Here is a 26344-nt window from a genome sequence, read left to right as displayed (position 1 = left end):
ACTGTTTCTAACCAAGGGTGTCAGCCACGCTAATAAATTCCTTGTAGACTGACCCACCTTTTTTATCCACAACCACTTCACGACTACACCTTCACTTACCCTCTCACCCACATGCACCATATGGCCGGAACAAAAGATCTCCGATAAAGAGCCTCTTCACGGGTGCCCGTCAGACATTGCAGCGCCAGTCTGACGAGGAGCAGAACCCATATGATGAAGCATGACATCTAGCTTGCTAGGTGTGTGAGGGTTTTAGTTCCAAAGAGGGAAATTCCCCCCCTTTTTCCTCTTTCTTCTTTACTAGTTGCAGCACGCACTCTTGGTCTTTTAAAACTCACGCCGGGGAACTTTGTACCCTTCTTGTGCTACTTCAGGCTTACTACAAAGACTTTGTGTGGATTATGTCTCTCTCCTCCTCCTCACAGCAGTCCTACCACTCCTTCTGAGTTTATGGAATAATTCATCTGTTTTTGGGTCTAGTCGAAGGTTGACGCACCCGATCTGACTGACAAGTCTCATTTCGGTTCTCCTGTGCAGCAAAACCGTTGCATGTGCTTGCGGCATTTTATGGCTCTCAAACGGCAGCTAGTAAGTTTGCGAATGTTGGCATCCTCCAGATTTCCCTCAGCATTGACTTCACTTTCTTCATGCAGACGCATAGCATTCCTGCACCTAACTTTGGCATTACTGTAATGCTTGTGAGAGGGGCACGCTCGTTCCCCCATTGGCAGTCTCCCATCTCTCACAAATTCTTTGCACTGGTCACTTGCATGGCTCTTGAAACTCATTGAAACAGTTGCCCACAATGATGTTGTAACACTAAATAAACAGAAGGCAGGGCCTCAGGTAGCGTTGAACTACCAATTTACTGTACAGTACAACCAGAGTACAACAGGGGCATGGTACACATTTTTAGGTCGAAGCTTTCCAGACAGCGCAGCTGGCTGGTTTGCTAAAGACATCTTGGGACCTTCAGAAAGCTGACCTAGGAATACATTGCGCCTGTTGCTTAGCATTGGCTTTGTTGTTTGTAACACATTTTCTGGCTTTCTATTTGCTGGCTTTATTTGCTGTAGGCTGTCAAACTTGAGTCGATCCCTCCTGTTGCCCAAATCTTGTTTGCTGTATTCTTCCATAAACTCACTTTCTGTAAACGGGCCTTCAAATCTTTTTCTTATATTGACACATTTGCTGTGCATTCAAAGACAGAGGGCAAATGTTAAGCTCTCTTTTCCAATGAAGATAGAGCTTGATGTTTACTTTTCTTTCACTGACTACAAAGCGAGAGAATTTATGTGACACAGATTTTGTAAATCTGAAGTGAGATGGGAACAAATTTTTTAATACAATCAAAGCACATCAATACACTAGGTGATGACATTTGCACACATTGTCGTTTGTGTGCAGTAAAAACGTATTTTGGTGCAAATGGAATGGTTATTTCAGTTGAAAATGTGTTGTCTGTAATGGCAGTACCACACCATACATACTCCATACGACGCCACTCCACTCAGTGCCCTTCCACGCTATGCCACATAACTCAATTCTACGATATGTCATTCCACTCTACGCACCTCCACAACCCTCCATTCCTCTCCACTCTGCAACATGCCATGACACTCTAACTCCACACCACTCCAATCTGCGCATCTCATTCCACGACACAACAGCCACTCCACTCCACACTCCTTACCCACTCCACTCTACCCAAAGCCAATCTACCCCACTCCACTCTGCCCCCAACTACCCCACCCCACTCTGCTACAATGTACCCCAATCTACTCCACTCCACCTATCCCACTCCAATCTACCCCATTCCAATCTACACCACCCCAATTTATCCACACCACACTACCCACTCCATCCCAATATATCCCACCCCAGTATATTGCATCCCATTCCAATGTACCCCACTTCAGTCAACAACACTGTAACCCAATCTACCCCACTCGATTTACCCCAGTCTACTCCACCATGATCCAATCTCCCACACTCCAGTCAATCTAATCCAGTCAGTCACACTCCACTCTACCTTACTCCACCCCGATCTACTGCACTCCACTGAAATCTACCCCACCCTGCTTCAATCTTTCCCACTCTACCCCACCCCACTCCAATGCATTCTAATTGACCCCACTCCAATTTACTCTAATCCACCCTCTCCAATGTACCCCAATGCAACCCACTCCACTTGAGTCTACCGAACTCCACTCTACTTCACTCTACCCCAGTCCAATTGACACCTCTCCATTCCAAACCGCAATGCAATCTATCCAACTCATCTCCGCTCTAATCTACCCACTCCACTCTAACCCACTGCATCACAATTTACCCCACTCCAATCTCCCACAATCTACCCCATTCCAATATACCACAATCTACCTCACTCCACTCTACCACACTCCAGTCCACTCTAATCTACCCCACTCCACTCTAATCTACCATACTTCCATACCCTACTCCACTATACTCAAATCTACCCCACTCCACTTCACTCCAATCTAGCCTACTCCAATGTTACCACATGTCACTCAAGTCTTCCCCCACTCCAGTCTAACCAAGTCCAACCCACTCTACCCCACCCCAATCAACCAACTCTACTCTCACCTCCCAAATCGATCTCAACCCAGTCTACCCCACTCAATCTATCCTTATCTGCTCCACTCCAATCTACCCACTCCAACTCACTTCACTGCAATCTACCCCCACCCAATTCTATCTCTACCTAATCCAACCCACTCCACTCTACACCACTCTACCCCAGTCCAATTTATCCTACGCCATTCCATACTCCACTGCAATCTATCCAACTCCTCTCCAGTCTACCCCTCTCCACTCCAATCTACTCCACTCCAATCATCTCTCTACAATCTACCTCACTCTATTCTAATCAACTCTACTCTAATCCATCCAATCTACTCCACTCCAATCTACCCCACTCCACCCCAGTCTATCCCACTGAAATCTACCCTACTCCACTCTTAACTTACATACTCCAATCTACCCAACTCCAGTCCACCCCAATCTACTCCACTCCAATCTGCCCCTCCCCAATGTACCCTACACCATTCTATCCGATTCCACCCCAATCTACTGCCACTCTAATCTATACCACTCCACTCCAATCTACCTAACACTAGTCTACCTCACTCCACCCCAATCTACTCCACTCCTATCAACCCTACCCCAATGTACCCCACTCCAATATACCCCAATCCGCTGCACTCCACTCTTGCCCAATTTACCCCACTGCCCCACTCCAATCCAATCTACACCAATATTTCCCACTCCACCCGATCTATCCCACTCCAGTCTATCCCACCCCATTCCACTCTACACCACTCCACTCTACTCCACTTCATCCCAATCAACTTCGATTCAGTCTACCCCACTCCAATGTACCCCACTCCAATCTAACCCAATCTACTCCACTCTGATCTACCCCACCCCACTCTGCCCTACACCACTCAAATCTTCCCCACTCCCTCAGACTACCCCACTTCAAACTACCTGATCCTTCTCCACATAAAACCTCAGAGGGATACTGCAACTGCTGCTGCCCACTGCCCATCAGATTTCTATCCTTTTGCCTTACCTTCTCCCTGCTCCTACTGGGCTCCTCTTGATTAGCATCAGGTGCTGACACCGCTCTCTGGCAGATTTGAGGGTAGACGTCCGAGAACTCATTTTCCTCCACCTTGCATCCCCTCGCTTGTGAACAACTCTATCACAACTTCATAGTCCCCTGCAGCACCTGGCTGATTCTGTAGTACAAAAATACCTTGAGAACCAAACTTACTCTACATGCATATAATGTAAAGTAAAACAATATGGACTATAAAATATTGTGGACCGAAATATCAAGATTGTATTGGTTAGTAAGTGTTATTAAATGTAAATAACATTATTGTATTTTTTTATTTAAATTTGGTTTTATAAAAAAAGTAATTCAACGAATGTAAAATGAATTTAATATTACGTTATAAATTATTTTGCCGCTTTCTAACCCATTTGTGAAACATCAGTAGTCCTAATGAACAAATTCTTACCTTAATTGGGTTAGGTTCACCTGCTCGAAGTCATTGATCCTACAACCATTGTAACATCATATAATGCTGCTCTTCTTTACCGCATTGTGTGCCCCCCTTCGTAGCCAGCTATATACCGGTTTATTGTATTGTTATCCTTGATTCATATGCCTTGTAATTATGCGCTTATTTCTGTTTTGTATTCTTACTTGTTGTCGATATTGCACATATGTCCTTCCTTCCATCCTTTTGTAAAGCGCTCTGATATTTTTTTCGGGATCTTGTTCGCGATATATAAAACTTTATAAATAAATAAATGAAAGTAAGCATATTATGCAGATAAATCTATTTTGCAAATAACTATATCATAATTTATATCAAATAATAAAACCAAATATAAACATTTATACTCCTCAATAGTTTTTAAGCCCACCTAAACATATTTCATATTTTTCAAACAATTTACAAATAATAAATATGTAACGAAACCTAAGTTTACTATACTAAATAATATAACAAAAATTACAGAATATTTTTTTCAACAGAACACAATGAAAAATAGTTAAAAGGAATAAAACAATTAAAAAACATATTCTTTCAAATGAAAAACCATCAAAATATAATTTACAAAAATACAGATTCAAGTGCATAATACTGAACTAATTCAATACAGCAACAACAATCCTACACACTTTTAGGAAAATTCATACATTGTAGAGTAGGATGGTTAGATTTACTATTCTAATTCCAGATTTATAAACGTTGGGGAAAAGGGATACTTTGAGTGGTGGGTGAATGATAGTGCCATATTTACTATTATAACTCCAGTCTAATAAATGTTGGAGAAAGTGCATGAATTGAGAAAAGTTCCTAGTGGGTGTAGATTTGCTATTCTAACTCTGGTTTAACAAGCGTTGAGAACAGTGCGTACATTTGAGGGGGCAGGGGGCAGATGTATTATTTTAACTCAGGTCCTGAGAAACTTTTGGCAAAGTGCATTCACGGGGGGGGGAGTACCGTTAACGATTCTAACTCCAGAATAAGCCTAAAAAATATTATGGAACGTGGATACATGATATGGGTGTGGTGAGGAAGTCAGGTTTCAGATTTACTATTGTGAACCCAGTCTGAGAATCATTATGAAAAGTACCTACACTGAATGTTAATTTACTATTCTAGTTCCAGTTTAACAAACATTGGGAAATATCATACATTAGTGGGGAGTCAGATTGACTACTTAAAAAAGTGAGCACATGGGGGCACATTTACTATTTTAACTCCAGTCTAACAAACAATAGGTGAACTGCATATATTGCAGGGGGTCAGATGTATTATATTAACTTCAGCCTAAGAAACACTGACAAAAATGCATACATGTGTGGTCCGAATTAGTTTTCTATCTTCAGTCAAAGCAGTGGTGTGTCAAGTGGATACATTGGGGTCTCCAATGTACTGTTCTAACTCGGTCCAGAAAACATTGGGGAAAGTGCATATATTTAGGTGGGTCAGAATCATTACACCCAAATAATGTTTAAGTGCCCCTTAAAAATGATTTTATTTATTTACGTTATTTATTTTTAATTGCGCTGGCTAGACCCGCAGGTATCAGAGCGCTTTACATTTGTTTACACAATGTTACAGAAAATGATAACAATTACACTTTACGTCAAAAATCACACGTTAAAAGAGGAAATAAAGGGGAGAGAAGTAGGCAGGAGGGGGAAAGGGGGAAGTGTGAAGGGGGAGGAAGAGGGAAAAGACAGCAGGAGAGACGAAGGGAAGTCTGCCCAAAGACCGACTGGGTAGGTGACGACCGAGTAGAGAACCCACAGCCCGTCTCCCCTTTAGCTAAACTGGGTAGCTCCATCGGGCATCAGTCAAATATCTAGGTCTCAACTGACGAGAAATTAAGAAATTAAATTAAAAAAATGTAATAACTTCAAAAGGTAATAGACATACAGACTCAACATTTGCAGCAGTCCAGAATGAACGTTTTGTATAAGGGCAGCTTTGAGATTTTGTGCTTAGCGGAGCACGTGCAAGCATTCTTGAAATCAATTCAGAGTGCAAAGCGTGCAATGCAGCCGGAAGAAGTGGTCCTCTAATTATTTCTAAATGGACTGTTACAAGATTTGAATGGCTAGATGGTCATTGAAAATAGTCAGAGCTGTCCATAATGTTAGGTACTGCAGTAGACTGTTTTGAAGTTAGTGAGGGTGTTATGGTAAACTCACAACAATGGTGAGGTAGCCTCCGCCCTCTGGAGGCCTAGGGTGCAGTGCCATGGTACCCGCTAAAAGAGGGAACCACCCCTATACCAAGGCGAGGGAGGCTGGCATCGCCCCTCTGGTTTTTGAGGGCAGGGTGGGTTGTGGGGGTGGAAAGGGCAGCACCGTTGGGAAGGGGCACACAATAAGCAATGAAAAAAGGGAAAATCACAGTCTAAGGATAAAAACATGTAGAAAACGACGACACATAGAAGGTCGAAGAGATGGAAGGGCCTCTTAATGCAGATAAGAACCAGGAAAGATATCACATAGTTGAATGGGTGACGCATTTAACTACTAAAGCACTTTGTATGTACTTTTAAGAGCTTTTTGCACCTTTCACTTATTGTACTTTTTGGCGTGTTTTGCACTACACTTTCAGGGAGTACTGCTTAGAGGTATTGGCACTTTTAGATTAATGAACTGCCCTGTGCACTTTTTTAAAACCCTGGTTGCGATGCGGAAAAATGATTTAAAGGTTCTTTCGCTTAATGCGAATGGACTAAATAACAAACGTAAGAAGTTGGCAGTAGAGAGGTGGATATTGGAGAACCTGGTGGGTAAAATTTGTATACAAGAAATTTATATTCCAATTTCGAAATTGACAATTTTCAGTATGTTTTTCACATGGTCTGGATTTCAGTGTCACTCGTTCGCAAATTCCGCTCAGAGAGGTGTGAGTATCTATATTATTAAGCATTTACAGTTGATTCTCGCCTCACTAGGGGATAAAGATGGTAGATGGACCTACGTAATGGCTTATTTGCCGAGTTTCACTGTACAAGGGTGACCATCTACACATCTATTTTAGATTGTCCGGAACCGTTGGTAGAGCTTCTTTCAGTCACTCTTGATTCTTCTTTATCTGGCCCTCTTAGGGGGTGACTATAATTTTCTCCAAAACCCAGGTTAACCTTCCAGAGCAAAGAATCGTAGGCAAAATAAAATTAGCACTGTCCAGGTCTTAACACAATACAACAAAAGCCTGAGTTTCCACGATCCGTGGAGGGCGAAATTTCATGCAGTGCAATTATACCTGTTTATCAGCTAGATATGGATCAGCGACTAGACTGTTTTTTGGGGGGGGTTTCTGAGACCCTGGGGCCTCCTTTTTTTTTTTTTAACAAACTTTATTGACTTTTACATGAATCTCTCTCAGCAATGTAACATCTTTACAGGTTATCCTTTTGCAATCTCAGTTTATCCCTTAGTACTCATCCCCTCCACATATCAATAACACGTGTATTATTATTGCCTCTAACATTGTAGTGCGGACTCCCAGTCACGTTCGTATTCAATCCCCTCCCTCCCCCAGCCCCCTATTAAAACTTAAACCCAACTACCCCCACCATCCCCCCGCACTGCTGTCTCCTATGGTTGCAGGATGAGCTCTTTTGATCACCTCTGGTATCCCTTGTTGTGTTTCTTTGCTATTCAGTCACTCTTTTCCGGTTCTATCTCCCCCTCAGTTCATAGGCTTCTAAGGGTACTCTTCCCGTGGTACCTGCTCCATCATTCCCCTCTCCTGATTCTGCCTCCGGGGACTTTCCTGTTGTGATGGTCCTTCAGGGTTGGTGGCTTCAGACAGAGGATTGTTGCCCCTCATTTCTACCAGGGGCCTCTTTATGATGGTCGGATTTTAGTGAGTGGGGGCTAAAACATGACATAGCGCTACGACATTGACATTTCTAACATGAATATATTTAATTATGTTGTAGGTGGCAGCTACTCGGGCCACGTAATTTGGATACATGACAAAATTGATACATTTAATATTTGGTGAAGATATTCGGGAAAGAGATCTGGAAAGAATTGGTGTAAGATTAAGAGGTGAGATTAATTGGTGTTAATCTGCCTAATGACATGAGGCATAGATATTAACCTCATAGATGCTAGAAAACATCCCTCCCCAGTGCTGCGCTGTCCATTGGAACCAGTGCTGAATGGACGTCCAATGGTCGTGCGCAGCACTGGGGAGGTAGTGCTGCCGTCGGCCAACGCACCGACGCAGCACTTAAGGGGTTAATGATAAAGATTGTAACAAGTCCATTTCGAATTTGTTACCAGGAACAAAGGAAAATGAAGGTGCACTAAAGGAGATTTATTGTAATCAGTCTTCCGGGACGGAAGTAGAACCGGCTTGGCGGTAGAATAGCTTTGTGTGATATCATGGGATATGGTCGTCATTATGTTGGTATACAACAATAATGCTTATGTGAAGTGATTTATTTGTCATTTAGATACTAACAGGGAAGTTTCAGAGACACAGGTACCTTCACCATCTCATAATGGACATTCTGTTGATACCTAGTCCACGGGAAGGTGGGTTTAGTCACCCATTATAACCAGGAGGGATCCGATTTCACTGCACCACGTCCCATTTACTAATTTATGTCACATGACTTTGTAAATTGGTCAATATATATGTTGTGCATGACAATATGTAAATATTGGAGTACGTCACAATACCATATACTACTATGACCATACTTTGTATATAACAATGCTGTTCACTGGACACTGGATAATATATTTTGAAGGAAGGTTTAGGTTTCCACAAAGGTATATACCTGGAATGGTTATATGTGGTGTACCATACACTACAAATATTGCTTATGCTATTTTCCAGCCCTGAGGAAGTCGTGGGTAACTCCCTAGAAGACGAAACACGTGTTGGCTGGCTGCTCAAATCAAAAGAAAGAAAATTAAAGATCAAGAAAAATAGAAGAAAATTGTGTCATAATAACTGATTTACTGAATAAGAATGTGTGTACTTTGGAAACTTGTTATTTGAACACTATATTATGGTCCGACAAGAATTCTGAATTCCGATTTACTTGAAATACCCACAATATTGAGTCTTGGGGGTGAATCTTCCACAGTTGGAGTCCCTTAGGGAGAAGGTAGTAACATCTTAATTACATACCAGGTACAGCTGTGGCTCCATAGCTGTTGTCTAGGCCCCTTCTTCATCCAATTGTAAGTCCCTGCCAGCAATTCCCTTGCACAAAGACACACCATCATCTTCTTGTTCTTTCATCCCCTCTCACCATTCCAAGCATCACATGCAAGAAATGGGGACGCCCTTCGTACTACACATATACATGCACTCTTTGATATTCTTAGAGAATTGGTAAAGGGATACCCTGGTCATATTTAGGCAGACCCCAATTTTGAAAGGTAACTTATACTCTAAAAATGATTCAAAATTGTGCTGTGGGACTGGAATAGGGAGGAGTCTGAGACACGTGCAGTGTTTCATTCACTGGACCCTTTGGGTACTGCGAGACACCAAATTAAACAGGTCTACGCGTCCTTGCGTGAGGCATCACTGACTCCCCTTCTCCATCTACGGGAGAAGAGGGAAAGCACTTTGGAGAGGGACCTCACGAACAGAGAATGGGGAAGGGTCCTGGAATCTCCCAAGAAAATATTGCGGAATATACAATTGAAATATGTACAATTTAATTATGTGCATATGACTTATTTAACACCGCACTTGATCTTTGCTATTTTTGGGGGGGAGCCGAGGTGCTGCCCGAGATGTAATCAGGAAGACGCGGATTTCCTGCATATGACCTGGGAACGTAGGGTCACGCAGATATTTTGGCAAACTGCCCTCACCATGCTTAATACTACATTGGGGCGAACGCTTGCTTGCAATGTAGAAGTCTGCTTACTGGGACTTTACCCTAGGCCGCCAAAAAGGAGAGCGGGAAACCGGTTCATGGGTCTGGCTCTAGCACTAGCTAGGAGACGTATAGCAATTGAGTGGAAAGCACCTATGGGACCACGGGTGACTGTGGCAGATGGAGGTGACTACCTGGGGAGAGGGCGCTGCGTAGGGAGGAGTCGAGGGGCTGCGCTTCCACCCAATGGCAGACCAGTGGAGGGACATACTGCATGCCTGGGAATACCCAAGCTCTACAAGTGATACGGATGGAGAGAGTGAAGCACCCCTCAGTCAGCCCGACATGAGGGGACAGTGGAGTGGCTGCCTGCGCAACAAATAGTTGAGACATGATTGGATATGTCCGGATACCGAACCCTGCCCCCCTATCCCAAATGGGCACAGACTGAGAATCACAACGATATATGTACGGATGGTACCGCGCCAGATATAGACAGGTATATAGTATCCCAGTTCTTAATCCCCTGTTTGATGGGTGTTTGCACATGTAAGACCCTGAGGTGGCATGGGCACCATATACCCAGACTCAGCTACCCTGAATGTAACGAGAATGTAAATTCCTATAGGCCTACAAGGGCATGGAAATGGCACCATAGAATGAGGTCATATAATGACAAACCGGGGTGTTTTCGTTGCTGGGAACCATGCCTGCCGGCCCCCCCCTGCTTATTGATAGGTTTGAGCTGTAGAGCGTTTGAATCCCTATGTTGAAACCTATATTATACTGCTCACAAGTGTGTTTATTTGATAATTGTTTTGTAATTTGACTAACTGTAGTCTGTTATATTCTAAAATGACAATAAAAATGTTTAACCCCTTGCACGCGGTGTTAATTCTCCCACTATGCGGGAGAATTAACGAGTGGGCGGGATTCGGATGGCCCCCGGCCGTCGTAACCACACGCTCACCGTGACGGGTGACGACTGACGACCAAGAGCCATCGTGAGCACCGAAGGGGTTAAAATAAAGATACAAAACTGTATAAATGTCAACCTATCCTGTATTTTGCAAGGAGCAGCAAGATAACATTCGCGAGTTTGGCGGTTACAGAATGACTCTATCAGTGGATAGCGGCTCCTTATTAACACAGAAACATATATGAATGTGATGCTCTCCTTTGGCAGTTTTCCCCGCTAATTGTTTCGAGTCATGAACATTTCTGGTCAGCACTTGACCTTTTAATAGTAACACAATTAATGCAGTTTTTTTGTGGGGAGGATACGGCTGTGGGCTGATACAGTGTGTGATTGTCCTTAGGAGTGTTGGCTGGTGGGATGAGTTGTCTGTGTTATGCGGAGGGACTTCAATAACATTAGATGGGTTGCAGTTCTGTTTTTCTTCATTTTCTTCCCTTACTGTAAAAATTGAGCTTTTGTTTTTGGAAAAATCCTTGGCGCACCAGGGTGCTGAATGATATAGCTTGCAATTGTGTGTTTTGGTTACAGTGCGTGTGTTCACATGTCTTGAAGTCTATTAGAGTGTCAGACATTGAGGTCGAAGGAGGAGTAGTGCCATTGCTTAAAACACTCGGCTAGGGCAGATATTTGCTCTGTCAAGCAGGGGTGTTTAGTGTTAGTCCATCTAGGCTGGGTCCTTGTCAGATTTTCAGGATGTGTTCATGGGATAGATTTACCTATAGATTTTCTTACAATTAATACAAATGGGAGTCAGTTTCTGAGGTAGGGGTATCATTAGTAAATTTGAAAGCTAAAAAGGAAGGCCCATGTAGCAAATGGGGTGCAGTTTTGAACTTAAGACACGTTGTAAAAGTGCTTTGCGAGTAATGAAAGACTGCATGAGACTGCTTTGACTGGCAAGACACCATACCCATCCGTCGTCTTAGCTTTAAAACCTGTGCATCTGAGTAGAGCTGCTCCCTGAAGTCACCTGATCCCTTAACATGGGGCCCCTTGCACGAAAAGCTAAGGCTGACCTTGTGAAATAGCAATCCCTTCCGGTGAACTTCATTGGCCGCATAACCCTCTTCAAAATGATGTAAATGCCTTGCTTTCTTTATGCCTCTCAAACCTTACCGTTCCTCATACCACAGATGAGGTTTCAGGCCCTGGATAGAATGGCGACCTCCTTTCTGTGGCACAGTTCCAGGACCCACTTGGCATATGCACACTGCCAACATGGCCCTTACGACGGTGGCCTGGGAATGGCTAATCTATCCCTCTTACATTTAGTTCATCTCCTGCCCATCTACGTCTGGTTTAACGGGGGATGGTTGGATCCCGCCTACTGGTTTGAATTATCCATTTTGGGATTCCCTCCGATTCTGTCCATGCTCAACGGCTCTCCCATTTCCAACTCCACCCAGTCAGTGACCAAAACGGCCCTCCAGACTTGGAGAGCGGCCTGCAACACACTCATTGGGATACCAAACACACACCTCCTTGGCAAAGGTACTTCGTTGAGGGAGGCGGCGTCACTGCTGGGTTTTGGGTGCTGGGAACTTATAGGAATCTCGTAACTCTGGGATGTCTGGTCGGGGACACACGTGATTGTTTCAAGAACTTCAAGTCACCTACGCGATGGCGGTTCTATAAATTCCTTCAATTGTGACACGCCCTCCAAACTCACGTCATGCTCACTGACTCTCTTCCAGAGTTTAGCCCACTGTAGGCCAAAATTCTATAGGGCGATTTGGGCAGAGGAGGAATTTCCTAAATCTACGGCTCCTTGGTTTTTAATGCCCCAGGCACTCTAGACCATCTCTGAACCCGATGGGAGGACTGGGTAGGTACCCTTGAAGATTACGACTGGTGTGATGCCGTGATGGTGCCAAGGATTATCACCATTTCCTCCAATTTTCGGTTGATTCAAATATATTATCTATATACTGCCCTTCTCTCCCCATCTCGGCTCCACTGAGTAGGACTTCTCCCTGACTCGATCTGTACCCGCTATGGCGGCACTCCTGCCGATTTTTATCACAATATTTGGCTGTGCCCTGCAATTCAAACTTTCTGTGCTGCAACTGAGGGAGAGCTTAATGGGGTACTTGGGTGAGAGGTCCCCCTTACCCCTGTGCTTATTATTTAGTTGAGAGCACTTGAGTGCTCTGGAGGGACAAGGGCTGATGGGTCCTTCTTGGAAACGGCCCCAATGGTCCCCAAACGTGACATTGCCACACGCTGGAAATACCCTTCTCCTCCCACCCTTTCACTGGCGTTGAGGGGTGGACTGGTGTGCCCAGCAGGAAACGACAGTCTACCTCAAGCATGGTCGAGTGCAGGGGAAATGGTTGGGCCAGTTGGCTGATGGCCTGAGTGAGGCCGGTGTTGCTGTTGTGCCTGGCATTTTGGATTATCCTTATATATCAAATGAATGCCAATGGCCTGAGCCATTGCATTGTAGCAATCTCATATGTGCTCATTGTGTGTCCTCTGTTTGGATTTTCATTTGCACAAAATTCAATAAAAAAATGTTTGTTTTAATATCACGGAAACCAACAAGCAAAGCCAGCCCAGCAGACTATAAAACAGGCCCACAATCAACCAACTAAACCATACTACACACTGACCAGTCAGACCCTCCTATTGACTAATTTCCCTTTGGTTGTTAAAGTAAGCTAACCACATTGGAATGTGAGCTGTAGACCAGGATGGAAGTTTAAGGTACCCAATTTTCCAAAATATGGCGTATTAATAAAGTGTTTTGCATTTCTGTTCACTGTGTGGCAAAGATGGACTGTTCTAGGATTATGTCAGAAACCGGATAGTCACATAGCCCAGATCCTGCTAATTTTCCTTCTTGTTATGTTTTGGAAACTCTACAGTAATGTAGACGGGTTCTTTAGGTGCCTTATAGACTCCATGCATCCTGAAAGCAAACTCCAGCCCCCCTCAGACTCCACTCTCGGTGGTCCAAGAGGATAGGGGGCTCCTTAAAGTAGCCACCAATGTAAACCCGGGGAGATTTTCATCCCCAAATGCAGTTTCCACAACACACTAGGCTAGGCAAATGACACTGTCTCTGGCCCACTCTCTCAGGCCATGCACACCACAATTTCCCACTTGAACTTACCTGTCCTTCTATCACCTTTTCTGGCCCCCTGTCTCTTGCCCCTCTTAACTGCTTGCTCCCTACAGACCAGACCCCCTAGGCCCAGCTTGCCCCAATGAATTGTTGGTCAATCCATTGAGAAACCAGCTTTATTGAGTAGACCATTCCATCCACAAGACTCCTGCCTCTTTAGGTCTATCTTGTCCTACTCGCCCTTGTTCCACTTCAGTGCTTTGAGGAGACCTCATGATGTCTTAAAGCACTTTGCAAAGATGAAACTTAACAAAACATTAATTCAGGATACCATGTTTCCTCAGAACGGACTGCCTGGCGTACCGCAAATATGAAAATGGTAAATTCACTGAAAACTTGTCAAGCTTGAAGGGGTATTCGGAACAGCTGAAGGACATGGTGACATTTTACCTGGGCTGCAGCTTCTCTTTTGAGAGCGCGATGCAGAAGGTGGGCGTACCAGTGAGAAACGTCGAGCAGAAGTGCAACGTGAGCATGTACAAGGTAGGCCTATGAAATTCTGGACTCCATTTGAAGATTATGCAACTTCTATGTCTACATGTAAATGCTATAGCACTGGAGACATTAGGCCCTATGGGCTTTCAGTTTTGGCAAATCTTCTGGTTAAAAAAAAACAACTCCACCAGTGTATTCCAGTCAAGTTTTACAAGACATTGTGACATCCATGTGCAACCCGTTATTCGCCCAAAGATCCCAGCGTTCCCACAGAGTCCTGCTGATGTCCCCTACCCTTTTCCTAGAAGGTTTAGCATATCTTCCTTTTCAGATGCCATCCAGTGTTTAACCTTTCTGCAGGCACTAACTGAAAACATGTCATTTAAGTCCTTTTGTGGTGTTATATAAAGTAGACACCGCCCAGGCCACAAGGCTTAAACCAGCAACTCGTTTATCATCGACAGTGAACACACCCACAGCAACGAATAGAAGCTCTGTTCTAGATGAATGGCCATTTCTTCCATATAAATAGAGCTAGGTGTGTTCAATTAAAATCATCCCAAGCTCTGTTTTTATTTTTAGGAGATGTATGTTTGATTCCCAGCTGCCAGGTCGTCAGTTTAATCATCCACTCGCCTAAACCTCATGCCTCCCGTGTATTACCATCACATACCAGGGATATGCACCATAATGCTGTTATGCATACAACACGATAGTATTGCATTTATGCCAGTATTGGACACATTGGCGTAAAAAATTCCAAGTATACCTAGCATAGTGCCAAGACCATGACTTTAGTAGGGCTAAGACCAGGATGCCAATGATGCCCACGTTATGGCAAAAATCGGAATTATTATAGCAGATCTGGCCGCAAGTATGCCAGTGGTGGCATGATGAGCCCATGGATTATGACTGGACTAGACAACAAACTACATCACCATGAGTGGCTACGATTAAGCCACAGTATGTCACAATATATTTATATATATGTTGTGATCAAGAGCATGGCTGTGCTCGAAACGCGCCGCAGCAGAGCTGAAAGACTGAAATAAAGTACCTTTCTGCCAAGAATCTTGTGGCCCGTCTCTTTCATTTCGCCGTAACTGGAGGTCGTGAGGGAATGCTGGGAGTGGGATATATATATTTTTATATATATATATATATCAGATGATAGGATGACCATCGTAATGACATCAGGAACTGTCAAAGGTGGGCTCTCAAGGGGTCTCCACGCCGGCCGAGCTCTTCAGCTCCGCTGAGGCGTTCGCATCTGTCTCCTGTCTCCTGTCTCCTGTCTCCTGTTCAGCGTGGCGGCCGGGCTTTGCTCCGCCGAGTAACCTGCACTGGACTTCCTGACTGGCTGGGCTTGGCTCCGCCGGTCAGGACTACACCTCCCACCAGCCTCGTGTGCAGGACGCCGCCCCCCTCATCACACAGCGCCAGGAGGCGCATAAAGCACTGCCCACTGCCGAGCACCAAGTGTGGGCTGTCAAGGGGTCTCCACGCCGGCCGAGCTCTTCAGCTCCGCTGAGGTGTTCGCATCTGTCTACTGTCTCCTGTCTCCTGTTCAGCGTGGCGGCCGGGCTTTGCTCCGCCGAGTAACCTGCACTGGACTTCCTGACTGGCCGGGCTTGGCTCCGCCGGTCAGGACTACACCTTCCACCAGCCTCTTGTGCAGGACGCCGCCCCCCCTCATCACACAGCGCCAGGAGGCGCATAAAGCACTGCCCACTGCCGAGGACCAAGTGTGGGCTGTCAAGGGGTCTCCAAGCCGGCCGAGCTCTTCAGCTCCGCTGAGGCGTTCGCATCTGTCTCCTGTCTCCTGTCTCCTGTCTCCAGTTCAGCGTGGCGGCCGGGCTTTGCTCCGCCGAGTAACCTGCACTGGACTTCCTGACTGGCCCGGCTTGGCTCCGCCGGTCAGGACTACACCTCCCACCAGCCTCGTGTGCAGGACGCCGCCCCCCTCATCACACAGCGCCAGGAGGCGCATAAAGCACTGCCCACTGCCGAGGACCAAGTGTGGGCTGTCAAGGGGTCTCCCCGCCGGCCGAGCTCTTCAGCTCCGCTGAGGCGTTTGCATCTGTCTCCTGTCTCCTGTTCAGCGTGGCGGGCCGGGCTTTGCTCCGCCGAGTAACCTGCACTGGACTTCCTGACTGGCCGGGCTTGGCTCCGCCGGTCAGGACTACACCTTCCACCAGCCTCTTGTGCAGGACGCCGCCCCCCCTCATCACACAGCGCCAGGAGGCGCATAAAGCACTGCCCACTGCCGAGGACCAAGTGTGGGCTGTCAAGGGGTCTCCAAGCCGGCCGAGCTCTTCAGCTCCGCTGAGGCGTTCGCATCTGTCTCCTGTCTCCTGTCTCCTGTCTCCTGTCTCCAGTTCAGCGTGGCGGCCGGGCTTTGCTCCGCCGAGTAACCTGCACTGGACTTCCTGACTGGCCCGGCTTGGCTCCGCCGGTCAGGACTACACCTCCCACCAGCCTCGTGTGCAGGACGCCGCCCCCCTCATCACACAGCGCCAGGAGGCGCATAAAGCACTGCCCACTGCCGAGGACCAAGTGTGGGCTGTCAAGGGGTCTCCAAGCCGGCCGAGCTCTTCAGCTCCGCTGAGGCGTTCGCATCTGTCTCCTGTCTCCTGTCTCCAGTTCAGCGTGGCGGCCGGGCTTTGCTCCGCCGAGTAACCTGCACTGGACTTCCTGACTGGCCGGGCTTGGCTCCGCCGGTCAGGACTACACCTCCCACCAGCCTCTTGTGCAGGACACCGCCCCCCTCATCACACAGCGCCAGGAGGCGCATAAAGCACTGCCCACTGCCTCGTCCCGCGTGGACGCGCGAGGGACGCGCCGGGCTAAGCCCGGGCAATGGGCGGGCCCTCTGTGGCCCTCAGAGGCACGAGGAGGACGGGACGGGCCACCCCCCTTGTCTCCATCACACTGCCAAGGTAACAACTTTTTGACCTTCCTGACAATCTGGCAAGGGACTACAAACTGGACTTTAGTTGAAAATTCTCTAATACCCCCAGATTTCCTTGAGACCTCGTTATAGCCTGAAATTTGCACACGCCATGATGACTCACAAGGGGTTGACCAATAAACCTATCAGCCAGAGAGGCTTGCACTCAGGGTCACAAGTTCTATGTTGGCCATCTCCGCCCATCGCCATTACGAATGAACCTCCCAAGTCTAGCATATTCACCAACCAACCGCCCGACCAAACGAATGGTATAGTGCAACACCTCTCGCTGCTGGACGAGATAAATTCCCTCTGCAAAACAAGGTATGCCACTGTGGAAGCCAGAAATGAAATCAAAAGTTCCTCCCCTTGCCTCGCTAAACGAACCAGTATGTCAACCCCAATCGCCAGCCCCCTGGTACAACTTCCCCAACCCAAAAATGTCAATACACCAAACACAGTTTTTCCCCAGTCCTCATCTAGCAAAAGGAAGTGGGATGGGGTCAAGCTCACAGGGAATAAACCAAAACAACAAAAACTGTGTCTTAGCTCTCCACTGACTGCAACTAACCCCCTTCAAAAACTGGAAGAAAAAATAGACCAATTGGTAACCTCCTTCAATTCGAACTTCCTGTCCCAGATTGAACAAATGGTTACCTCACTCATTTCTCCACTGATTGTCAAAATTACCACACTAGAGGATAGGCTGTTTGGATTAGAGAAATGTTTTAAGGCCAACCAAACTCGCACTGAAAAATCTGTAACATCAATCTGTTCCAACCCACCTGGTACAAACAGTAACAATCAAACTCACCCCCTAGTCCCTATCCTTCCACCCCCCAATGCACCTAAAGCTAACCACAAACCGGGCCCTTTACAATATACTGCTTCAAGAGTAGAGCACATACAGCTACCCCCGGAGGCTGCACCCTTTGTGTGTGTTCTTGCGGTAGTCTCAGCAATCAAACATGGAAAAACTGAGCGGGAACAAGACTTACTTAACAAAGTCACGTATTGGTTAACTAAAAACAGGCCCCTGCCCCTAGGTTTTGACGGTACCATCATGTCTGTTAGAAGGGCGGGCTGGCTAGGCCCCCTACAAAAAGATATTGATGGTGACCTTGTTCTAATAAAATTTAGAAGCAGTTCAGTCGTTCCCTACCTGCGAACTTTATACCCCCGTGAAGGTGTTGGCCCTATATCCATCTGGGACCTACGCAACTTTTACCCTAGCATGGTATATACCCCTCAACTAAAACTAAGGGCAGAGTCAGCTCACCCGAAGGGCAGAAACACCGGTGCACTGTGTGGCCATGGGTTTTCCGCCTTCAATCTCCCCGTAACAATGTACATTGGCCATGGGTATGGAAAATCATGAATTCTACTATGAAAGAAAGGAACTTATTCATGCAACATGGACAAATGTTTTATCTTTTTGCCATTTTTGTGCTTTTTGTTTTTAACTCTTGTCATGAGTGTTTTTAAATGTATGCTTTTATGATTTTAAACAAAAATCGAATAAAGCTAAAGAACTGAACTGAACTGACAGCAGGAACTGTGTTTATTCCAAGATATGGCATCATTTTTTTAAAAACAAAATGTATTCAAATTTTGAATCAGTTAGACAATCATAATTCAGTTGCATAGCACTTTCATCGCCTAATGGTTAACAATTGTTGGTCCTGACATACCTGTTGCCTTCTCCATCTAACTCACTCTTGCCCCTAGGCACTCATTACTTCATGTATGCCATCTATGCCGTAGATTTGTCTATGCTATTCCAACCTTTAATGCTGTCCTGGGCGTTAAGTCCATATTGCTCTAGGCTCACACACAGTCTCATTCCTCTTCACATCGTATTAGCAACTATCAACCCACAACAAACTCCCTCCTTTCCCCCCTCCCTCCCCTAGGCCCCACCCCCGTACGACATGTCACTTCCCTCCTTCAGTTCTTATGCCGTCTAGCCTATACTCCTGTCATCCACTTCAAAGTACTTTGTCAGTGATTAAGGTCTCCACGAGGAGGATGCTCCCAGGTCAATCACCTTACCCGGCACCTTTCCCACCCACTCTACCAAGGTAAAGCTCTATATCAGTAAGAGAAGTCACCTCTTTCAGAATGTCAGCCATCCCCGTCAGCTGGAGTCTTGAGCTGGTCCACCATCGCCACCCAGTCCTAGCCACCTCAGGCAATTTGTCATTATTGGTTCTCCGAGCCATCTGCAGCCGGAAGATCCCCTCACAATCCACCCATTTTATTAATTACTGTAACATTCTTGCTGCATTGGGCCTAGTGACCGCTTTCCAGTAGCTAGTAATCTCTTGTGTAGCTAGGACTAACCCAGGGTCTATGAATTTACTGGTGAGCTTATTACGGGCTGTGTGGGGAAACCAATGTAGCAGGCAAACTCCCGGCCCCAGCTGAAATTCCCTATCCATTACCTCTTGTAGCTTGGCCATGACCCCCTCCTAAAACTGTATTAGTTGAAATCTCGCGTTCCTGGAGCATTTCCATGCCTGTTCCATCAACATCTCCCATGTCTTCTCCTCTATGGGCGTCCCCAGATCCACTTCCCATTTAGCGCGTACTCCCTCTAAGGGAGTCCTAGATCCCAGCGTAAGTCTCTTGTACAGGCTGAGGTGACCACATATTGACAGGGGAGGAAGACATGCGGCTCCTCCAGCCCTCTCTTCCAGTGCTTGCGCATGGCTGCCATCAATGCCGCATGTAGGAGAAAGTCCTGCCCGGGAATGTCATGTCTTTGCATGAGATCCTGAAATGGTATGAGGATTCCCTCTTCATAGAGATCTCCAATATTGGAAATCCCCAGTTCTTTCCAGTCTCGCACCTGTTGCCAATCCCCTCCGTGCGGTAGCACCTCACAGAGCCATAATGGGATCTCAAGTGCGTATGAAGGCCGCACCCGAAGTCGTCTATTGGCATGATTCCAGCATTGGCGCACCACCCATAGCTCCCTCGGCACATCTCCCTCATGAAGCGGCAGCTGGAGGAGTCCGAGCGAGCTGGCGAAGGTTCATGTCCATCCGCCTCCGGTTCTCCTTCGCTCCCAGCTTCCCCACCATCCACTGTGCATACCATTGAAATTGGGCCGCATGATAATATGCCTCAAAATCGGGAGCAGCTAACCCTCCCTCCCGCCTAGGGCGCGTCATAGGACTCAGCGCCACTCTACGCCGCCCGGAGCCCCACAGAAAACCCGTAACCATCGTATTCAGCTGGGCAAAGTATTTCCCGGGGATCAAGAGCGGTAACACTCCAAAATAGTAGAGTAGACGGGGCAAGGTGACCATTTTTTACAACGCCACTCTCCACATCACTGACAAAGGCAAGGTTCCCCAAAAATCCAAATTACTCCTGGTGGTCCTCCATGCGCGCCCCACATTGCCCTCGAATAAGTCAGAGGATTAATGATAAATTCTGACTCCTAGATAAGGCAAGCAACTGCGCTCACATCTCACTTCCAGCCCATCTTGCGGGTTAGTTCTGCCTCCACGCACCGGAAAAAGGCACATCTTGTTGCAGTTAACTTTGAGGCCGGCCATCCGCCCTAGTCTAGCCACAAATTCACGGGCACCCTATAACTCCCCAGCAGCATTGGCGAGGAACATTAAAAGATCATCTGTATACAAGCAATGTAGTGGGTCTGACCCATCCTTTCCAAACCCCCATAGTATCGGCCCGACTGGGCATGAACAGCCAACGGCTCGACGGCCAGGGAAAACAGGAGGGGAGACAGCGGAGATCCCTGTCTCGTCCCCATGCCCTCCCCGCAGGCTTCAGAAATATCTCCGTGAAGGAATAAACCCCGCCTGGTCTTCGTGCACGAGCGCTGTCATGTGGGCCATCAGGCGATGCGCTAGAATACTACTCAAGATCTTATAGTCGATATTAAGCATCACGAGCGGGCAATAGGCTGCACGGTCCCATGCCGGCTTGTCCGTCTTGAGGAGGGGCACAAATACTGCTTCCCTTGTTGAGCTAGGCAGATAACCATCTTTCTTTGACTGATTGTAGAGTGCTAACAGCCGGGGGGCCAATAAATCCACATACGTGGCATAAAACTCTGATGGCAGCCCATCAGTGCCTGGTGTTTTGTTCATGACCATGCGTTTTATGGCACCTCTGATCTCTCCCAACTCCACTGGTCGGCCTAAGCTCTCCGCATCCTCCTCCTCAATCTGCGGCAGTTCGATGTCTAGGAACCCCCCACCTCCGCTAGAACTCCCGGATCTAACCGACTTTGGTATAGAGTAGTATAGTATTCCAAAAACTGTGCGTTGATGGTCTGTTGGTCATAATAACCTACGCCATCCTGCCCGCGTAGCTCTAAGATCGGTGTCCCTCTGCGCGCTGGGTTGGCCAGCCAAGCCAATAATGCCCTGGATTTACCCCTCTCACTGTGCGCCCTTGCCGCATATGCCATGTGATCATGACATCTGAGTAGCTCTATACGCAGCGTTACCTCCTCTCTAGCTGTCAGAAGTTCTTCCTGGTTGTCTGCTCGCCCAGGTCGCTCCTTTCCTATCTCTCTTAACATTTGCTCCGTTCTCTGTACATCCCTCAGCAAGGTTTTTCATACTCCCACCGCTTCCCCAATACAACGCCCCTGAATCACAACTTTGGATGCATCCCACTCATTATGCAAACTAGTAGACTTGATGGCAATGTGTTGAAAGTAGTCCTCAATGGCAGAGCCTATGGTGGTTCTGAAGACCTGGTCTTCCAGCGCCTCCGGGCGGAGACGCCAGTTAGGGATGGTGGACCTTACCCAAGCCCAATTCAAGGACACCAGTAACGGGTTGTGATCAGATGTCGTCCTATCCAAGTATTCCCTCACCACAATCATTCTATGCACATCTGGCGAGCAAAGGATAGCATCCAAGTGGATGTGCAACTCATACATAGCTGAGAAGTAAGAGTAGTCTTGTTCCCCCGGGTGGTGGGCTTGCCAGGTGTCAGTCAGTCCCCAATGCCTTTGCCAGTCCTGTCTGGCTTCAGCAGTTCTATGGGCAGGTCCGTCAGGGAGCGGAGGGTGAGAGCGGTCCAAGGCTACATCGGTTATGCAATTGAAGTCGCCTCCCAGAAGTACAGGTCCCGACAGCACCATCGCTAGTTTCTGCGATAATTGCGCCAAGAAAGCTGGTTGGTCAATATTAGGAGCATATATGCTTCCCAGCGCGATATCCCGGCCATCAAGCCGCCCTGTTACTACCGTGAATCGGCCATCGGGATCTATAATCTGCCTAACACATTGAAATGGTACCCCCGCTCGCACCCACACCAAGGTCCCTCTTGTATAGGGCGATTATGTGGTGTGAAACACCTGCCCTCTCCAGCGGTGCTGTAGCGCCGCTCCTTCTGATTTTGTCAGGTGGGTTTCCTGGATGAGAGCAATTTGTACACCTCTCCACACCAGGTAGGCATGTATTTTGTGCTGCCGTCCCATGGTGTGCATCCCCCGTACGTTCCAGGACATGATTTTTATTTCTACGAGGTACCCATGGCTCTACGTCAAGTTCCTGACCCCAGATGGCCTACATAGCGACATGTCTGACCCCTTCCCCTCCATCCTTAACAACAAACTTGCCCCAACTCCCAAACCCCAGGACAGGCACACAAGAACAGGTCCCCATCCAAACCAAGAGAATCATGCAAAGAACCAAAGAAAGAAGGTGGCGTGTAACTCACATCCAATGGCCTCCGAGCCCTCCCCGGGACTCCTTCTTATACCTAATGCACCCATCAGGGCCCCGCAGCTGTTGCGAAGTCCCTCTGTAGATCAGTGATCTGGTCCTTGTGTTGTAATGTCACAGTTAACAGCTTATCATCTTGTAGCTCCTACACCCCTGCAGTACGCTCACCCAAATAACCCATCCGCTGTCTGTGGAGTGACATCCGGTAGCTCTGTATCCGAAAGCCCCAGCATGCTGCTTGATCCTGGGCTTTCCACCCCAGCCAGCCCAGTATCTGTGTCCATGCTAGCAGTACTGACTTCACCACGACTGATGTGCGCCACTGCCCGCACCGCTTTGTCACGTTCCTGTTGACGCTCAGCAGGGTAAATGGGTCTCTGCATGCGGAATGAGAAAGAAGTGCACATCCGAGCCCTCCGTGATTCTGAGACAAGCTGGGAACAGCATGGCATAGGAAAGATGTAGCTGGCGCAGCTTCTGCTTGACTGCTATGAAAGAAGCCCTCTGTCACTGCCCTTTCCGAGTGTAATCCGGGAAAATCATCACCTTACTATTCCCAATCTGTAGATTCTGGTGGTCTCGGGCTCTCTGTAGTATAAAGTCTCGATCCCTGTAGTGAAGTAGTCTCACCACCACAGGGCGGGGTGGGGCTCCCGGTTTCGATGCACGAGCCGGAACCCTGTGTGCACGCTCCAGCGCATAAAAGAGTGATAGTCCCTCCAGTGCTACCTCCGTTTTCAGCCAGGTTTCCAAAAATGTAACCGCGTCAGGCCCCTCTTCATGTTCCGGGACTCCCACAATTCGGAGTTATTGCGTCGTGAACGCCCTTCGCTGTCCTCGGCTCTCATTTCCAGTACTTTGACCCTAGTCACCAATTCTTTCAGTGAGGCTTGTAGGCTGGCCACCTCGTCCGGTACCTCTTTCATGTTAGTTTTGCTGGTCACCACTCTCTCTTTGAGGTTTCGGTAATCGTCCTTCAATAACTTGAGATCCGATCCAATGGCAGCCATCCTTGCCTCCAGTGCCTCCCGCGAGGCGACAATGGCCTGCATAATATCTCCTAGTGACGGATCTCCGGGTTGCCCAAGCCCTCGCCCCTCATCGTCTGCATGGCGTTCTGACTCCTCCACCCGCAGGACCTCAAAACCCTTTCTTCTGGACACTCTGCACATCTTGGAGTCCATGATCCACAGGAGTCAGCAATAGAAAGGGGGCTGACAAGCCACTCCTTCCCCCAAAGTGGCGGCGTAGTGCCTGCACTCCCACCACCGAAGCAGGGCCACCCAGGTCCCACAAGTAGTCCTTCAGGTCACTGACCTCTCTTCACGGTAATACCAAGCTCACTCGCGCAGAGTCCCTCCAAGTCTCAAAATAACAGGGATCAGGCCTTTCCAGTGCAACCACCCCCGTCAGCAGCCAGAAACAGCGCAGTCAATGGCCTAGTTCTGCCTCTCCGCGTGTGGACAGGACTCTGTGTTCGCCTCAGTGGTGCAGAACATGCACGATCATGTCATCAGGCCCCACTTATGTACCTGGAGGTGTGGATCCCTCTGCCTCAGCTGCTGCCCGGTCCGGGCCCTTTCTTTCTGCCGCGCTAGGCCTCCGCACCGTCAGTAGTGCTGGCCCCCATGCAGTCCTCCACTTCCAGGTCGCAATGCGCCCTCCCAGGTGGCATACAGGTCAGAGGAGTCCAGAGGTGGGATGCCCAGTGTCCACCTGCAGGCCCCAGAAGTCCTCTCCTCCGACCTCTCGGTATTGCTACAGGCAGCGCTAGGCCTTTTAGAGCCGGTCAGCAGTCTCCGGGCCCTTCACGCGTTTTGGGGTCTTTCCTCTCCCCCAGGCACACAGTCGCTCTCAGTGCCTCTCATCCGGGCAGCCTCAGCTCCCTCACGGTATTCTCACCGGGCCCCAGTCGCTAGGACTCACAATACCGTTCTCACGGCCAGTTAGCTCCGCTGGGTCCGCAGACCACCAGACCCAAGTGCAGAGGGCCTGTTCACAATGCGGGTAATGTCCGCCTGCCGCCATCTCAAGGTCAGGCAATCACCGCCGACTGACGTGCCTTCTCACCGACCTCTCCCAGCCGCAACCGACGCCCAGGAAGGGCGCTAACACCTTCCAGTCACTGGCGCACTCAAACAGCAGCAGTCTCAGAGTGTCCACTCACAATAGTCGCCGATCTCTGCGCCCGGTGTCAGCTCCGCCGTGCAGCTGCCGTTTTGCGCCGAAGGCAGGGAAACGGCAGCAGGAGGGAAAGACACTTGTTTTGTTCCCCTTTCCGTTCTTATCAACATCCCACCTCGTCACCAGGTAGGCACCTGCTGTTGCGCTGTCAGTTGCCTTAATGGGGCCCCCGTTTGAGGCACAGGATTAATGATTGATTGATTGATTGATTTATTTTTGAACTTATATAGCGTGTACTGTCACCCCACAGGTATCCTGGTTGTTGAGGGCAGCCACGGAGGAGCTCCGAGGTCCACTGCTGCTCACATCGGCGCTCAAGCCACCCAAGATAGGGCATCATGATATTAAATTTGGCCATGATTAGCCAAGGATGAGTCAAACATTTCAGGGGAAGCCATTATGCTGGCATGCATTATTAGGCAAGGGGTTGCCCAAAATATGAAGAAGAGTCAAGATGCCAGGAATGGTTACCTCTGGGCTGACTACCCCTGTATTGTAGGGGGATTGGTAGATGCCACAAGGATTGCCAAATGCCCGGATTCTGACCGAGGGCGTGCACTGTCTGCCAGGGAGGACGCACACATCAGGGACACTTGCTCACAGAGGCAGACACACACACACACTTGTATTGTTGCATTGTAACTGCATTTATATAACGCTTACTACCCCTGACGAGGCGGCAGAGCGCTTTTTCGACGAGTAGCACGCTAATCTGGATTCCATAAAGGATTAGGAGTGAATTAGTATAGTGAAAATATGAAAGTAAGTTGAGTGGGGACTATGTTGGTCAGTTTTTTGGATTGAGAAGGATAGTGGAGGGGGAATAGAGGGGGAAAAGGTTTGCATTTATATAGCGCTTGCTACCCTTGTTGGGGTGTTCAGTAGCTTTTTCGGCGATTAGCACAAACATGCACATTCCTCACCATCCAACTAGCGAGTTGTTTAAACTCCCCGGCTCTGCTTTACCCCTGCCATATTCAGCTCCTGAGCTGCTGCACCTGAGCCCCTCACTGTGACCCTGGCACCTG

General features: G+C 47.8%; 1 protein-coding gene across 6 annotated transcripts in view; it reads left to right on the top strand.

Annotated features, from left to right (window-relative positions):
• The window catches only part of DGLUCY (D-glutamate cyclase), a 279618-nt gene that overhangs the window by 101411 nt on the left and 151863 nt on the right, over nt 1-26344 (top strand). For all 6 annotated transcript variants that reach the window (XM_086937659.1, XM_086937657.1, XM_086937656.1 and 3 more), the window contains exon 4: nt 14315-14513. In XM_086937659.1, the coding sequence (XP_086793785.1) occupies nt 14315-14513 (199 nt within the window). The remainder of the gene's footprint in view (nt 1-14314; nt 14514-26344) is intronic.

Source organism: Lissotriton vulgaris, chromosome 9 (genome assembly GCF_964263255.1).
Source record: "Lissotriton vulgaris chromosome 9, aLisVul1.2, whole genome shotgun sequence".
Lineage (NCBI taxonomy): Eukaryota > Metazoa > Chordata > Amphibia > Caudata > Salamandridae > Lissotriton > Lissotriton vulgaris.
The sequence above is the reverse complement of the archived record's forward strand: the minus strand, read 5'-3'. Positions and strand labels throughout refer to the sequence as shown.